Here is an 18,479-nt window from a genome sequence, read left to right as displayed (position 1 = left end):
TTGCTTTCAAACAAGGAACCTCAGCTCACAGATTTAATTGAAAGAGATTCTATGGAGTTCAACAGCCTTGTGATCTTAGCTTGTCATGCCTGGTCATGTTCTCCTTGAACCTTCCATTCACTCACCTTCCCTCCTGTCCTTCCTGAACCTTGTCAGATGCATGATGGCAACCTCCATCTGGCTATGACTAGAGAAGACCACAGGAAAGATACATGTTTTCTCTATTTGGCTCTGCAGTCTGAGCCAATCAACCAGGATTTGTTTGTAAATGGTATGGTTTATATGCAGTGCAATCTCATTTATTCAAATGGGCTGCCCCTGCGCATACTGCTGTCCAAGATAGGCCTCAGATCTACATCTTTTCCAGCCGGGACCACATTTATGCCATACACTTGCCATCATACAGCTGCACCACGGTGTGAAGCAACTACAAGCTTCACATGCTCATACCTTCTTTTGGCCTGACAAAATGACTGGACTATGACATGGCAGCTGGTCCTCAGGGAATTTATACAAGGGGTGCAACAAATCTAGAATTATTATCTGTGTTAATGCCGAATCATACCTATGTCATTGGTGATCTATGTCAACTCACCAGGGACCTAATAAACCCACTGTGCGCTTAGGGCCAAACTAGATGTAATACAGTATTTGCATATTTTTGGGAAGGAGTCATAAAGAGTAATCATGGGAGGCTCATTTGGATATTATCCACAGTAGGAGTAAAGGGTTAAATCCCCCCACTACCATGCTGCAATCCTGATTTGGATCCCACAGATTTCCACAATGAGGCAGGAGCAAATGGTATATTTAAGGCTACATGTAGACTGGTCCTTATGATTGCAAAGACCAGGGCAGTTGTCAAGCAAATGGGGGAAGTTGGGGGAGGCACACTGTCCCCTTTGAACCCCAAAGAAAGACTTCACAAGCACTGTTTTGCATCCTGGGGCCAAATTATTGACATGGCTGCGTTAGCCTCAGGACTCAAAACATGATCATTGTTCTCATATGGTTACACTGACATAGGATGCACAGTCATGATTACTGAGTATTCGGAATTTGAGATATATTGAGGCATTGAGAATGTGCTGAATATCTGAAGTAAATGGAGCTAAAGAATCCATTTCAAATTTTTTACGCATGCCACCATAAATACGTTGGGACCCCTATGTGAATTGCATTTATCCTTCCTGATATGAGAGATGTGAGGGATGATTTGTTGTATGAGATGCTGGTACTTACTGGAATGCACCTTTAGTAATGCACCGGGTCTTGGTGGAGGTGTAGACAGTGCATGCAAAGGCCATTTCCCTGAAATGAAAGGAGCAACAGAGCATAAAGCAACAACAAAACTGGATTATATCCTATGCTAAGCGTGTTTTAGAGGAGGATCCTATGTGTTTTATCCTATGTGTTTTATCCTATGCTAAGCATGTTTAGAGGAGGATCCTGTTATTATACTACAGTCAGTTCTTGTTATCCAATAGGGTTAGGTTCCTGGAGAACCTAGTGGATACCAAATTAATGGATACCGAATTATTGAACTTATGGGAGAAATGGGGTTAGGTTCTAGGCAGGAGAATCTTTTCACCATACACTCTATGAACTTTATGAACATGAATCCTAATTTGAAGTACAGGGGGCTGAGTATAGGGGGCAAGGGCTCATCTACATCTCCAACATCTGATGCTTCCTCCTCCATGCTGGATCTCCCTTGATTAGTTGAAGGTTGTGGCAATGGTGATGGCAATTTCTCCCTGCTGGCTATCCCTCAACTTGTTGAAGGTTGCTGGCCCAACACAAAGATCAGCAGTGGGGAAGGGGTTGCTTCACCTGGCCTTTTCCTCCTCAGTCTGTCTCTTGGCCCCTTCCCTTGGCTTGCTCCAACTTCAGAGCAGCTCTCAAGCAGCCTTCCAGAGAACTCTCATCATCAGGGTTGCGATGGTTCGGCCAGAGTTCCCAAGATTGTGCCCAAGATGGTGGGACGAGTTTGGAAGTGGACACAAAGGTGTATGTCAATTTTCTGTGGGCCGATACCAATCCCCGTTTGATACGGTACCGGCACAGTATTTGTGTATAATGAGAACAGAGTTATACAATATGAGAGGTGGGTGGCAATTCTGCCCCTTACAGATATGCAAATTCACATATAGCAAATTTGCATATAAAAGGAACTGGCTGTATATGTGACAAAAATAGGTCCGTTCCTAATATTGGGCTCCTTTATGCCACGCTGCTCAAATCTTCTCGGAGAGTTAGGACCACACTCCCAGTTCCAAGAGAATATAACATTCTGGAAACCTGTTTTGTATAAAGACCAATATGCCGTATGGTTTCAGAGCTTATACCTGGAATCATCTGCAAGAGGGATCTGAAGGCCTTAGGAGTGGACCTCAACAAGTGGGAAACCCTGGCCTCTGAGCGGCCCGCTTGGAGGCAGGCTGTGCAGCATGGCCTTTCCCAGTTTGAAGAGACACTTTGCCAACAGTCTGAGGCTAAGAGGCAAAGAAGGAAGGCCCATAGCCAGGGAGACAGACCAGGGACAGACTGCACTTGCTCCCTGTGTGGAAGGGATTGTCACTCCTGGATTGGCCTTTTCAGCCACACTAGACGCTGTGCCAGAACCACCTTTCAGAGCGCAATACCATAGTCTTTCGAGACTGAAGGTTGCCAACAAGACCTGGAATCAGCAGAACAGCAGAAACATCTCTGTATGGCTCACCAAGGCCATGCCTGAACACGAGCTTTATGAGTTTATAATGTCCATCTCAAAGAAGCAGTGAGCATTATGAGGTCTTAAACACTGCTCTAGCTCAAATTAAAGTTATTTTCCACCCTTTCAGCTCACTTCAGCCCTTGAAGCAGCTCTTGAACACGTAAACACATTACAAGGCTGGAGCTGAGCAAGCCCAGATTCACTTATCATGCCCTCCGTCATCAAGGAATTTGCAGCCTTCAAGGTACATTGGAATGTAGCAATTATTTTCCCATAATGAGAAATGAGCTCACCTGTATGCTTTTGGGGAAGAGGCTTGGTTATTTTAGACGGTGGCTGCACGAAGAATGCAGAGCTCGCAACTAAATAAGCAAAAGCAGAAACTTGTCAGCATTAGAAGTTTATTTTGTTTCATAGAAAACACAGAAAAGAGTTTCATAGAGATATTTCTTCTTCAATCTACCTCCCACTTAACAGATACTGCAACCAGTATGGCACCAAACTTCGCAACTTAAGGGAGGGATTGTAATTGCACAGATTACCCATGGGCCTGCCATAAACTGGACTCACAACTCCACTGAAGACCAGGAGTGGTTTTTAGTGTGCTCAAGCCAGCAGTAGCATGTGCTGGCATTACCTAACCCTCCATAATGTCACTCCCCCCTCTTCAATCTTGCAAGGCATGTACTACCCCAGAACCATGGTTTTCCCAGGTTCAAAACTGAGGGATGCTTGATGTTCAGGTGGCACTTGTGCAGCATTGCTGAATGTGCCAGCTATATCTTCTATTGGGAAACAGAGAGCTCACCATTGAAACACATGCTTTGGTAAGCCGAGGGTTGGATTGATGCAATACACTCTGTATGAGGCTGCCCTTTGAAATATGCCAAGAAACTGCTACTGACCCAGAATGTAGAGGCACATTTATGAATAGGCATTTAGCTGCAGAGATCATATGGACCACGCATTAAGACGAAAGGAGGCCTGACCCACAACATCTTAGGCCACAATAAATGGCAAATGCCAGACGACTCGGTTGTTTTTGCTGCAACCAACTGACCTCCCCTGCCCCTTAGAATTTCTCCAATGGATGACTTGGACATTACACCCCAAAATCTCAACTCACTGAAAGGAGGCAAGGTCTTCACTGCATCCTCCCCTTGTGTAGAAGGAGAGGGTAATGGCAAAGGAACTCCTGTGGCTGAAAAAGTTGAACGTTAAAATTATCTGCACACTCGCCCCCCGCCCCCCCGCAACAACAACAACAAAAAAGATCCATTGGCGTAAACTGAATTTAAAACACTACGAAATGTACATCTGATTGAAAGAATATAGATCTTTGGGTTTTCTGAAAGCAATCAAACAAGACTAGTATTCCTAGACAACCTGCTATGCTCAAAAAGTTTCCCAGAGCTGAAATTTTATCTCCTTTTTAAAAATAAAACATCACAAGAGCTGAAATGGTGGAGAACCTGCAAAGTCTTTCCCCTGCTTCTGTTTAGCATTTCTTCAGACCAAACTACAAGTTAAACTGGAGACTGGGGCTACAATCCTACACACACTTATATGGGAGTAATCCCTATTGAACGCAGTGGGATTGAGTAGACACAAATGGGCTTGCGCTCTGGGATTCTTAATTTTTTCTTGCCAAAATCGTCACATACAGAACACCTCCATTTGGACTGGAGCTGTAATGTGGTGGGAGGAGACCTGCCATATTGATGTGCCAACTTAGATCTCCACCCAAGCTATTGGTTGTGGAGAGGAACACTCTATAGCAAAAAAACCTAACAATGGGCAGCCTAATCATACTTAAATCCCGTGTCATGATGCAGCAACACCAGTGCGGCTACCGCTGCGTCATGGAGGAGGGGGATTTTTGGCTGCTGGAGGTCTCCTCAGGGCAATTGATATTTGTCCCCTTACCCCAGGGCAAGCCCCAGCAGCTGCAACAGGTTGATTCGGACCTGCGCCAGCAGTTCACATTGATCCATGCAGGCCGATAAGGCTAAGAAAGTGGGTTGAGATTTGGTACGTGCCACCACTGCTGAACCTGCCCCTCTTATAGTCCCGATATGCCCACATCTCTGCCCCATCACTGTCCTGCCCACCCCTTAACCATTCCACCCTCCCCAGACCTATTCAACCCTCTCCCAACCCTCCCCCTGCTGTCTGCATGGGCTTACCACTGCTGCCAGGTTTCTATTGGTCCACCTGTGCACACAGGAAGGCTCTGGCCTTCCCACTAGTGCAGTGGCTGCTTGAATGCCAGAAAGCACTTTATGGTGGTTTTGCAACAGCCTGCACCAATGGTGCACATGATCCGTAGGCACTTCTTTTAGTTAAGATTAGGCCAAAAAGTTGGTAAATGCACTTTGAAAAGGACAGCTGAAAATCTGAACCAACTGCTGGTAAACAGGAGATTCCTTAAGTGCCAGTGGAAATCCTAATTAAGCATATTGGACTAGAGAGTGGTTGTCCTGGTTTAATGAACCAGGGGTTGTGAGTACAATATTGTGTTAAGAGGTATCTAGGATGTCTTCAGTATGCACAACTCTTCAGCTCACAAAAATGGGATTGTTCACACATGCCAGCACAACACTTGATTACTCAACACCTCACAGGAGAACTGGCTCCATCAACCTGCTCCATGACGTAATATGGATGTTGCTCCTCTGGGGTGAGATCTGAGCAGTGGCTTCACTAGGAGGTGTGGGTTGTACTGGGTGACGCACATGGAGGGCGATACCACTACTGGCCAAAAAGTTTTTTAATCTTGGTATTTTCGAACACCACCATTGTGTTATATGTCTATCAATGTGTAATTTCATGCAGAATGCAATGGAACAAACCACGTCGAAATATCTCTATTCTATCAAATGTTATAACCAAAAAACCAGCAGGGGCAGGGCGATGATACATTACATTACATTTGTTAAACCAACATACTGAGAGGGATAAGCCAAAAAGGAATTTACTGCTTTTACAGATACTTTTAAACAGTGCTTAAAAAGATTGCCTTTGTTCTCTGACCATTTTCCAGCTCCGCTTGCTGAATTTTTGGTCATTCTTTCGCACTGCCCTCTCTCCCCTTCATTTTAGGTCATTTTAATTTGCCTTCGATGTCCCTGCACAGCTAAATGGATTGGCTATGCAGTACAGCTACATCCTCCCATTCACGTCATGATTCCTCATTCTTTAGGATCACCCTGGGAATAATTTAGGAAGGAGGAAGAAGTCATAATGGGACAGGAGAGAATGCTAACTAAGGAACAGCAGCAGCTAGGTGAAACTTTAGCCCTTTTTGTGTCCTTTCTGTGCATCCATTGAATACACGCAGCAGGACTGTCCCCCCCTGTCCCCCCTGTGTCCCCCCCAATCTCAATGCATACAGCATATAGTGTGAATGGGGCTTCTAAGTACATACAGTGGTGCCAATCACAAGTCCTAGTTGTATGGAACTCCCAAAGATGTACAGAGCTGTAGTGCCCTACCTAAGTTTGTTAGCCTGCACAGCTTGACTGCTGCAATCCCAACCACCAGGGGCTCCTGTCATGTTGGGCAATGACATAGCCAGGTACTGGGGGAACTATGGAGGCCCAAACAGGACAGCTGGGGTTTACAAGGGCAGGAGGTTTCAAAAGGAAGAGAGGGGAGGAAGACAGGAAGCGTAGAGGAGTCAAAGCAAAGAGGGACAGACCAGAAAGCGAAGGAGCTTCATGAAGAAGTGGCCTAGGGACCAGAGGGGGCAGCAAAATAAGAAGAGTGTGGGGCTGTATAGGGAGGACTGAGGTAAGACACAAGGGGACAAGGTATCGGGGGACCACAAGGCAAGGAGGAGAGGAGGCCCTGCAGAAGGAAATCGGGGTCAGGAGGCAAGACTGAAAGAGACAAGTGGAAGTCCAAAGGCTGTTAGTGAAAACGTGGAACTGCACTAGGGTCTATACCTGGGGAGAGCAACCCCTAGCCAGGAGTCTGTGTGAGCCTGACCACTGGCCCGAAACCCATGTTGCCCAGTCTGGCAGGAATCCCACTCTGGACTAGGGCATTCCTGCCCAGTCAACTTGCCCTCATAAGAACGTAAGAACAGCCCAACTGGATCAGGCCATAGGCCCATCCAGTCCAGCTTCCTGTATCTCACAGCGGCCCAACAGATGCCCCAGGGAGCACTCCAGATAACAAGAGACCTGCATCCCTGGTGCCCTTGAAGTCAAGAGAAACTCACTGTAAGAGGTGTGAGCCAGACCATGGTCCTGAAACAAGGGAAGGAAGGGGACGGGGCCATTGATGGCAAATAACCCTGATGAAAGGGCCTTTAATTACACTGGGTCCTCAATAAAGCCATTTGAGCAGCTGACACCTGTCTGCCTGGTCTCTCCCACCTGCTGCCATGTCCTCCCCCTTCCCCTCGATGTAGCTCCCCCCATTTGGGAGGCAGTGGAGGATGCAGGGCACCCACAAGCGCCTCCACACAGAGAGCTTTTCATGCTGTATGCTGTCCATGCAGAAGCCAAAGGAGGGCCAGCAGGTGTCAGTGGTGGGGGCCAGCAGGCACGATCCCACTGTCCTCTCTGGGTGTTCAGTGATCACATGGAAGGACAGAGATCACATGGATCATGTGAACAGGGCTAATGGCACTGAACAGGGGAGGAGGGGAAAGTACGCATTTCACAAAAGTGTTGAACTATTTCTATTACTTGGTGAGATACCCGCTTTTGACCTAAAAATTTAGAAACTTTGGTCCTAACCTTGGCATGGCATCAACTGTTACCCTGCACTTGCCTGATCTTGTCTGATCTTGGAAGCTAAACAGGGTCAGGCCTGGTTAGTACTTAGATGGGAGACCGCCTGGGAATACTGGGTGCTGTAGGCTTATACCAGAGTCTTTCCAGACTGAAAGTTGCCAACCAAACATTAAGCTCAAGAATAAAACGTTCCTATGCTGACTCTCCAAAAATATCTCAATTCCACTGAGAAAGGGCAATAAGGAGAAGAAGACTATTGCGAAGCTAACCGTTGGTAAAAATGTTTTGAGTAACACTTCCTAAACGTTCCCTGAGAAAAAGGAGTCCCTGCCCACCTGTACATCTAGCTAGTTTCTCCTATTTTCACAGAGGGCCTCAGTGTTTTCTTTTGCTTTCGACACTTTGAAAACTCACTTGGCACCGGCTGTGTCTGAGGTGGAACACCAGGGCTCATCGAAGGAGCAGGTGAAGGTTCCATTTGGGTGGTTGCAGTTTCCCATTTTTGGAGCGAGTCTGTCTGAAGCCATGAGGACACCTGGAAAGGTGATACCTCAGAGACTTTCCAACCAGCAGTCTTTTGCCCTGTAGTGAATTGTGGTAAGGTGGTCTCATCGCTTTTCAGGGCATTTGTCCAAGCCTGCGCAGGCATCTTTGGACCTGAAAAATCACATGGATGAGAGATACCGGAAACCAGCTAACATCAGAACAGTCCTTTTAATGTTTCTAAGAGCCTACAGACTGCTCTTGGTCTTTTTGTTGCTCCAGGTAGAAAGGCTGAAGCAGCAATAAAGTTCCACAACTGGAACTCTTCATGTGTATGTGTTTTTTTTCCTTCAATGGCAGAGTGCACTTTGGATGGGGATCAAGGGAATCCAGTAGCATAGCTAGAGGATGCAAAACACTAACTCTCACCAGGCCGTGCAAGTTGCCACTCCCCTTCGGAACATTCCAGGCCACTAGAACAAAATGGAGGCATATGCCCAGAAGACCTCTCTGAAACGTTCCCGGACTACGTATGCCTCCATTTTGCTTTAGCAGCCCGGAATGGCTCCAAAGGAGAGGGGCCGTTTGCACGGCACGGTGAAACTCCCTGCAAAACTTAGTGCTTTGCACCCCCTCTAGCTACACCACTCCGCTCTCCTCGAACTTGTGCCACCTCAGGAGGTGGCAGAAGTCTGAGGAGACCCATTGGGGCAAAGGCACATTACCCAGAGGTAAGGGGAAAAATTTCCCCTTGCCTCTGGCTGAGTCGCCTTGGGCTCCTATCCTGCGCTGGATACAGCGCAAGCCTCTTGGCTTGCCTGTTCCAGTGCAGAGTAGGATTGTGCCCTTAATCTTGGATATAAAACAGACTTAAAAGCTTAAATTTTTTTTAAAGACTTTGAGCCCAATCCTATGCTTGTTTATTCAGAAGTAAGTCCCATTATAGTCAATGGGGCTTACTCCCATGAAAGTGTTGACAGGATTGTAGCCTTAGGGTCCAATCCTATCCAACTTTGCAGCATCAATGCAGCTGCAGTGCGGCCTCAGGGTAAGAGAACAAACATTTCCTTACCTTGAGAAGGCCTCTGTGACTGCCCCCTCGCACTGCAGGATGCAGCAGACACTCCATTGGCATGCTGGATAAGATTGGGCCCTTACCTCCAGTGTCTACATTGACAGATGCAAGTTTTCCAGGTTAAACACTCTATCCATAGAAACCAAAATCAAAGTTATTTCTGATAAGTGACCGTAGACCACCATAGTGGAGTAGACCACCGTAGACCGTAGACCACTACCAATGTGGCAGAAGTCCACATTAGGTCGAAGATGGGTTGGCCTGTCACTTTGCATTTCCATTATCATGTTTCTGTTGCCCCATAATATGTAGTCTCCAAACTTGCATATAAAGCCATCTCATTGTCTATCCCCCCCCCACCACCACCACCACACACACAACATATTGACTGCTCGTGGTAGGGAAATGGAATTACATCACAGTTATTCAAGCATTTGCTCTGGACTCGTCCTCCCAAAAAATATATGGACTTACTTGGGGCTGGTGGTGTGCCCAATGGCATCTCATGGCTTTCCCCTGGAGTAAAAGATGGCCTGGCTGCAGCCATTTTAGTGGATGAATCATCCTGTACTTTCAAGGCATCTGTCTGCAGCCAGAAGGGAACCTGAGCAGATGGTACTTCGGAGCCTTTCAAACTCAGAGTTTTTGGCCATGTGGGCGGTTGCGTCAAGAGCATCTCTTTTCCTTTCAAGGCACCAGTCTGTGCCCAGGAAGGCAACTTTGTAGCTGAAAAGGAAAATGGGGGGGGGGGGAAATCACCTAGTGCACACCTTTGGTTTGTGTCTCTCTCAAAAACTCCTACCTCTGTATATCAGATATAAAACACATGCTCCCCAGTGGTGAATATGATTCAGTGCTGAACCAACTTCAGATCACAAACACTTCCACATGTGTCTTATAGGACAGTGTAGTTGCCTGCACTGAGCAGGGAGTTGAACTAGATGACCTCCAAAGTCTCTTCCAACATCCTATGATTCTACAGTTCCCAAACTTTCAAAATCTAAGCACAGGTTTTATTCTGGATTCAGTCTGGAGGTATGCATTGCTTGTACATCCATCAAGATAAAGATATATTTTATCTATTCTCATCTCCAAGGATACCAAGATCCAGGTCTACAGAGCTTGCGTCCTGAGTACACTTCTGTACTGCAGCGAGTCATGGACTCTTCGCTCACAACAGGAGAGGAAACTGAACGCATTCCACATGCGCTGCCTCCGACGCATCCTCGGCGTCACCTGGCAGGACAAAGTTCCAAACAACACAGTCCTGGAACATGCTGGAATCTCTAGCATGTATGCACTGCTGAAACAGAGACGCTTGCATTGGCTCAGTCATGTCGTGAGAATGGATGATGGCCGGATCCCAAAGGATCTCCTCTATGGAGAACTCGTGCAAGGAAAGCGCCCTACAGGTAGACCACAGCTGCGATACAAGGACATCTGCAAGAGGGATCTGAAGGCCTTAGGAGTGGATCTCAACAGGTGGGAAACCCTGGCCTCTGAGCGGCCCGCTTGGAGGCAGGCTGTGCAGCATGGCCTTTCCCAGTTTGAAGAGACACTTGGCCAACAGTCTGAGGCAAAGAGGCAAAGAAGGAAGGCCCACAGCCAGGGAGACAGACCAGGGACAGACTGTACTTGCTCCCAGTGTGGAAGGGATTGTCACTCCCGAATCGGCCTTTTCAGCCACACTAGGCGCTGTTCCAGAACCACCTTTCAGAGCGCGATACCATAGTCTTTCGAGAATGAAGGTTGCCTCATCTCTCAGAACAATGAACAGGCATTCTCCTTGCAGTTAATACTCGCCAACATCCAAAGTCTACCTTCAGCTACTCAGTCAGAATTTGGGACAATGCTTCCTGGTCATTGACATCCAGGGTCATCCTTATTCCCTCTCCTGGAATGATGTCACTGCTTACTGGCTGGTAGAAGAGATGCCTTGTAGGACCAGCCCTCTCTGAGGGACCGTGAATGGGGATTGTAGCCAATGAGTTGGCACTTTAGCTCCCCCACCGCACCCCAAGAATCACTAACAGCCAAACTAGACATGACATGAGAGTTTGGGGACTGGAAACCCCCACAACTTTTTCCTTCACAAAAAAACAGCTTAGGACGCAGAATGTAGTCCGAGGCAGTAGGGGAAGGCGTTTTCGTGTTTCATTCCTCACAGGTTCCTCACCTTAAATCCACCTCACCCCAAAGCTGTTATAAGGAGAAACGGAAACTTTTGGGCCCAGTTTGTGCATATATATCCTCTCCATGGCTTATAGAAGCACTCTTGGGGGGGGGGGGGTGAGGAACAATTTAAGTCAGGGAAACAGTGTGTGTGTGTGGGGGGGGGGAGGATTAGCCAGTGATTTTCAACCTTTGTCTTCTCACATCTCAGACCTCTATGGCCTTCTCTATGGTATCCACCTCTTGTGATGTCAGTTTTGGACAAGGTGACCAGGCATATCCCCCAAAAAGGACAAGGCACCCCCAAAATGTAGGAAGTTCAAGAAAAATGTAGGGCATAATGAAAATAAAAGCTAAAAACACTTATGTATATGGATATCATGTGGTTAATTTAAACACTATATTACTTCATATTAAATTTAAAAGTATATTACATAAAATTTATTAATTCCAAGAAGGCTGTGCACTGCCTACAGGGGCTACTCACAGGGAAAAGAAGGACATTTAAGTTCTTTTCCAAGACAGGAGACTGAAAAAGAGGACATGTCCTGGAAAAAGAGGACACCTGGTCACCCTGCTTTTGGAACACTTGTCCAGGTCCTGCAGCTCTGCTTCTAAAGCAACTGTCTGTAGTAACGAATTGTCTGTCCCTCTTCCTCTGCTGGCAGAGCCTTGTCATTCCTCTGTCGGAGCATTCTGCCAGCAAAGGGACAGACAATTTGTCACTAAGGACAGCCGCCCTACTGATGTTGCCCTACAAACAGGGCTGCAGATCCTGAAAGAGTTTTTCAGCTACTTCAACAGTTGTGCTCCAAAGTCCTGTGGCACACCTGTGGACCTATCGTGGCACATTTGGAGAATTCCATAACAGAACTCCTTTCTCACGTCTAGTTAGGTTGTGATATTGTGATTAAGAATGTTCAGCACCTTGAGATGGATGATTTCAACACTTCTTATGTCAGCTCTGTTAACGGTCACCCTAATGAAATGATTAAACACCGAAGCACCAAAGATGCTTGCTCACTTTTAAAGGTCCAAGTGTCCTCTGCAGTACCACCTAGGACCTTGTCAGCATCGCCCCACGAAGGAATCCGATTAGGGAGGATGGGGTTCAAATCTGTGAGAGAAGACAGACAATATTACTAACATACCTAATCAAACACAGCAGCTTCCTGTTATGCAACACTAACACAATATTCAGATCTAACTTGAGTGTTAATGGGAAAATAATCAGGTATCACAAGAGCATAAGAATTGACTGGGCCAAATCGAGGTGCATATAGCCCAGCATTTTGCTTCCAATAGCGTTCAGTGAGATGCCCCCTGGGCACTTGTGCTCAAGAAGGTGATGGCTTATCTGATTATTCCAACCAATTAGCATGCAGAGGTATAACACTGCTTTTAAATAAGGACATTTCACTTAGAACTCATAGCAAATAGTCACTGAGAGATCTATTTTCCATGAATCCATCCAATTTTTTTAAAAAGACCTTTAAGGTAATGGCCATCGTTACATGCTCTGGCAGTGAATCCCATACGTTAATCTTATGCTCTGTAACAAAGGGTGCAATCCAGACCCGACACAGCAAACTTGCACCAGCCCGGGAGTGCCATGAAAGTGCCATAAAGCACTTTTGCGCCACTCTGAAGGGAGTTAGGCTGTCGCACGAACTTGCTCCAGCTTCCCCACACCGCTGCGGGCCCTGGGGACAGGTAGGTTTGTGTCGGCAGAGGTCGGCCAATGCAGGAGTCTGGGGTGGTGTGGGGAGGGCGGGAGGAGGTGGGAGGGAGGTGTTTCAGGGAGGGGAGAAGCGGGGCCAGGATCCAGCAGTTATGCTGGATCTTAACCCCGTTCCTGGGCAGCCCACACACGTCCTGGGCTGCTCGGATTTGTGCCATCTCCACCTCCCCTTGCCCCTAGCGGAGCCACTTGCAGTCTGAACCTCATGCTGGATACAGTGCAGGCCCTCTGGTCTGCCTGTTCCAGTGCAGGTTAGGATTGCGCTGAAAACCTCTCTTTTTGTAACTCCTTAACCTACTGCTAATTAGCCTTACTGGGCAATACCCCAAGGCTTACACCCAAATAGGCTATGAAATGAGTACCACAGAGCTGGTGGGAAGGAAAGTTAACCCATAACTCAGGTGTTGACTTTGCGTGTAGAAGGTACCTGATTCAGTCCCTGGCATTTCCCCATCATAAACTTTAGATAGCACCTACAAGTCATTGTAGCTAGATTGGCCAATATTCTAGGCTCAAAACAAGGCACCATCATATATTCACAGTGCACTTGCTCCCGGTGTGGAAGGGATTGTCACTCCCGGATTGGCCTTTTCAGCCACACTAGACACTGTGCCAGAACCACCTTTCAGAGCGCGATACCATAGTCTTTCGAGACTGAAGGTTGCCAATACTATACTACTAGACAGGCACCAAACCGTGCCTACATATCCCTTATAGGTCATCCCTTGTACCTTCTATACTACCCTACCTTGCCCAGTTCAGTTCACTGGAACATATTTTCCCATAATAATGATTGGGAGGATGGTGTTCAGTTTCTAAATGTTAGCCGTTTCAGTCAACTCAGTCATGGTTTTTATTCAGGAAATACTCACCCAGGAGGCCCGACGTATTACCAGAGAAAGTGTAATTAATAACAGGAGATTTTTCTACTGCTTCCCATAAATCTGACAGATTTCTGCCTGGGGGAAAAAAACAGACTCAAGATGACTTGGCTGATAAATCCTTCTTCCAATTAAAAGACTAACAGCAAGAGAGTGGTCTGGAAGTATATGTTCATGATATACTAGGGCTAGGCTGTGTCTATGGGTGAAAAGAGACAAGAGATCTTGTGTGGGCTGCTGGAATTTGAAGTCCAGCACACTGGTGTACCTGGGATAGGGGTCAGGGAGCAAAGGCTATGGGACGCCACCTGGTGGGGGGGCACCACTGCAACCCACTCCCTCGCAACCCATCTTTCCCCCCCCCCTTCGGACCCATTTCTAAAGCATCAGAAGGACTTCCAAGTTCTGGAGAAGGTGCACAGCAAAAACTGGAAGTGATGTTTATAGGCCTTCCGCAGGCCTACTGGGGCAAAGGTGGCCACATGCAGCCTCCCTAGACCTCCGAAGGCCTAAAAATGTCACTTCCAAACCGGGAAGTGATGTTTTCAGGCATCTGGGCCACATGGAGGTCGCATTTTGTGGCTCTGGCCCCAGGCATCTCAGGGGCCTGGATCGCAATTGGTCCAGCAAGCAGAAGGCAAGGGCAGAAAGTCAGAAACCTAGAATTTATACCACACTTAGCCAACAGAAAGGCTTCATACTGTCCACCAATCAGATGGGCTGATGCAGCACTTCCTATTTTTCTCTCTGCCTGAAGATGAATCCAAAACCTAAGTTTACACAGTCAAGGTTGGGACATTAGATTAGGTCCGCCCTGGCTCCAGAACCAGAGTCCATGACAGTTATACAGGTTAATTGATTTTAGCCTGGGCATTGTCTAGACAGGAAGTTGGCTGTAAACAAAAAAAACTTTGTGGAGATGTCAACATAAGAACATAAGAACAGCCCCACTGGATCAGACCATAGGCCCATCTAGTCCAGCTTCCTGTATCTCACAGCGGCCCACCAAATGCCCCAGGGAGCACACCAGATAACAAGAGACCTGCATCCTGGTGCCCTCCCTTGCATCTGGCCTTCTGTCATAACCCATTTCTAAAATCAGGAGGTTGCGCATACACATCATGGCTTATATCCCGTAATGGATTTTTCCTCCAGAAACTTGTTCAATCCCCTTTTAAAGGCATCCAGGCCAGTTGCCATCACCACATCCTATGGCAAAGAGTTCCACAGACCAACCACACGCTGAGTAAAGAAATATTTCCTTTTGTCTGTTCTAACTCTCCCAACACTCAATTTTAGTGGATGTCCCCTGGTTCTGGTGTTATGTGAGAGTGTAAAGAGCATCTCCCTATCCACTCTATCCATCCCCTGCGTAATTTTGTATGTCTCAATCATGTCCCCCCTCAGGCGTCTCTTTTCTAGGCTGAAGAGGCCCAAACGCCGTAGCCTTTCCTCAAAAGGAAGGTGCCCAGCCCCGTAATCATCTTAGTCACTCTCTTTTGCACCTTTTCCATTTCCACTATGTCTTTTTTGAGATGCGGCGACCAGAACTGGACACAATACTCCAGGTGTGGCCTTACCATCAATTTGTACAACGGCATTGTAATATTAGCCGTTTTGTTCTCAATACCTTTCCTAATGATCCCAAGCATAGAATTGGCCTTCTTCACTGCCGCCGCACATTGGGTCGACACTTTCATCGACCTGTCCACCACCACCCCAAGATCTCTCTCCTGATCTGTCACAGACAGCTCAGAACCCATCAGCCTATATCTAAAGTTTTGATTTTTTGCCCCAATGTGCATGACTTTACACTTACTAAGCTCACCATCTATTGGCATGAACATGAGTTTCAGGAGGTCATAATGGATCCTGCTTACAGTTGGACTCAATGGTGTTCAGTTTGTTAACTTGTATGATTCAAAAATTATAAGAGCTGAACATCATGTTCAGAAATGCTGTATTATACAACTATTCCTGGATTGTGCCTTTAGACCTCAGTGGAGGGTGGAGATGCCATGTTGCTATGTTTCTCCATGCCAATAAACTCTTTACACATAGAAAATTAGAAAACTAAATAAGATTAGGCCAGAAATATTGTCCTGACATGCTACTGTACCTGTTCATTGGGAATGGGAAGGTATTCAAGTATGCAAACCTCCACCTGAAGTGGCAAGTCCAAGAACTTGATCTTCTTAGAGACCAAGCATATGCATGTCTACTTGGAAGTAAATCCCATTATAATCAATGGGACTTACTCCCAGGTAAGTGTGGATAAGATTGCAGCCTTAATGAATCCTGATTTCAGCACTGAGCAATGCTTTTGAGAAAGAGAAAGAGAATTGCATGTTTACCTGTACGGCCTGACATGACACAAATATAGACACACTCTGTGTCATTCCTCTGGCTCACTGAAAGACAAAATAATTTGCTGGGCTTAATTAACACTCATGAAACTAAAACCAAAATGAATGTAGAAATTGGTTTTGAGTTCTCAAGCATGCAGGCCATGGTGTCAGCCCATGAAGCAGAATTCGGAAGTTCTAGAACTGAGAATTTTGTTTATGTTGTGGGTCACATACCAGTCTAATATATATAAAATGAAATATTGAAATGAATAGGGGCCCACCTGAAATTGACTCACAACCCACCTAGTGGGTCCTGACCCACAGTTTGAGGAACACTGGGAATTTCTCAAGAGCTTCATATGTCTACGAGATTTGGAAGAGATCTGAGATATGGACATAAGAGATATAGACATCATTTTCTTTCTGTAAAAACAGTTGCAATGGAAGGAGGACAATTTTGATTGGGACCACAGCATGGGGGGAGGCGAGTCCACCCTTCCCCCTCCCATCAATTCCCCAGTTTATATCTGCCTCTGAAACTGCTGCTAGCTGGGGGAAAAATTTATGGGCGCAAAGTGTCAACGTGTAGTGAACTGGGTCACAAAAATGCCAAACACAAACAAATCTTACCAGAAAGAATGGAAGTGGACTTGAAAATTTCCTTAAGGTAACTGGTAGAGTTTCCAATGATATCAACTAACAAAGCTGTAAAATCTAGACAAAGAAAGAAATGTGCTTTTATAATCTAAGATTTTCACTGCATGTCCTTTGGTTCCCAGCCAAGAACACACTGACTCGACACAAGGTTACAAAAAGCCTCATCCTCACTGAAATGGTCAAACCTGCATCCAGGCTGTACCACTTGCAATTGATGGGGCTGCACAATGGAATGCTTCTCTCCGCTTAGAACCAGGATTGACCAAGACCTACTGGTGTCTGAGGCAGCTTGCAAAATATCCTATGACTTGGTGATGTGCTTCCTGCTCTCTGAAAAATGAAGAGAAGATGAGAGTTGGAAAGCATGGAGTAGCAGAGAGTGGTGGGCTAGAGAGCTGACATTCTAGTCCATCTCCTTCACACTTCCTCTTCCACTTCCACCTCACTCCTTCGTGGAGCTCTCCATTAACCTGTCTTTCCTCTCTCCTTATTGGGACATTCGTGATTGGTCTCTTACACCTCCCTGCTCCCAGCTGCGCACAGTTTCCCTACAGTTCCTGACTCCTAGTTGCCCTGCTGACCAGAGAAGGGCAAAATCAGGGATCCTTGCTCCTCACCAGGAGGCCTGGATCACCCACTGATTCCTGCTGTGGCCCCCACAGCAAACCCTCAGCAGTTTGGGGGTAGTCCTGATATTGGTGTCATCCCTGCTGGAGGGAAGGTGTGCCACTCTGAGCTGGCATGGTGCCAGCCACTGCAGACCCAGACAGTATTCTCCTTCAACAATCAGGAATGCCTTTTAATCCGTTAAAAACAATTTTAATCATTTTAGTTACAGCCCAATCCTTTGGGCTCTGGTCGGCAGCAGTGGCATAGCTAATGATCATGTAGCCCGGTGCCAAGCTCAAAATGTTGCCCCGGAAGTGATGTCACAACAGGAAGTGACATCACGCCTGGGCTTTTTAAAAAGTGAAAATTGTGAGAAACCCACCTCCTCACCCAAGCAGCTCGCCACCCATTTGCACTGCTGCCTCCCCCCCCCCAGTCAGTGGCATAGCTAAGGCATCTATCTGCTACCTGGGGTCAATGAAGATTTGTAACACCCTCCAGACAAAATCAAATTTAAGTAAATAAATAAAAAGTATGCCCCTTATTAGTCAGAGACACTGTGCTGGCGTAAAGGGGGATGGTTATTTTCCCCTTGCTAAATATAAGAGGGGAACCACTTGAAAAAGTGCCTCTTTCCCCAGTTAGCAGGGGTAACTAAATGGAAATGAAATGAAATGAGAAATACATGGACTCATATTAACACCTTATTGGTTTCATGCTGTATCATGATAGCATGTCATTGCAACATGTCAATAAAATAATAGCATGTCATTGCCTCTAAGAACAATGAGTTTCATTGGTCAGTTGTGAGTTATGAAAATCCATTTTTTGTTCCATAAGGCAGTTGTGCTTGCATTTTATGGTTAATTGGTCATAGCTTTTGTTAGAATACAGATATTCCAATGCTGTTTGTTTCATTGTATTCTGCATTAAATTACTTTTCCAATGATATATAACATGATGGTGTTATTCACAATTTTGGTCACTAGTGTCAAGCTCAGCTTGTTGCCCCCCTAAATGCCCGGTGCAACTGCTACCCCCTGCACCCCCTT

General features: G+C 46.4%; 1 protein-coding gene across 1 annotated transcript in view; it reads right to left on the bottom strand.

Annotated features, from left to right (window-relative positions):
- HHLA1 (HHLA1 neighbor of OC90) overlaps positions 1-18,479 on the bottom strand; it is a 32,623-nt gene that overhangs the window by 9,394 nt on the left and 4,750 nt on the right. The window contains exons 5-8 of the mRNA XM_066623270.1: positions 16,792-16,875; positions 16,168-16,224; positions 13,805-13,891; positions 12,246-12,308 (exon numbers count right to left, since the gene is read on the bottom strand). Coding sequence (XP_066479367.1) covers positions 12,246-12,308; positions 13,805-13,891; positions 16,168-16,224; positions 16,792-16,875 — 291 coding nt within the window. The remainder of the gene's footprint in view (positions 1-12,245; positions 12,309-13,804; positions 13,892-16,167; positions 16,225-16,791; positions 16,876-18,479) is intronic.

Source organism: Tiliqua scincoides, chromosome 4, assembly GCF_035046505.1.
Source record: "Tiliqua scincoides isolate rTilSci1 chromosome 4, rTilSci1.hap2, whole genome shotgun sequence".
NCBI lineage: Eukaryota > Metazoa > Chordata > Lepidosauria > Squamata > Scincidae > Tiliqua > Tiliqua scincoides.
This window is presented reverse-complemented; position numbering and strand designations above follow the sequence as displayed.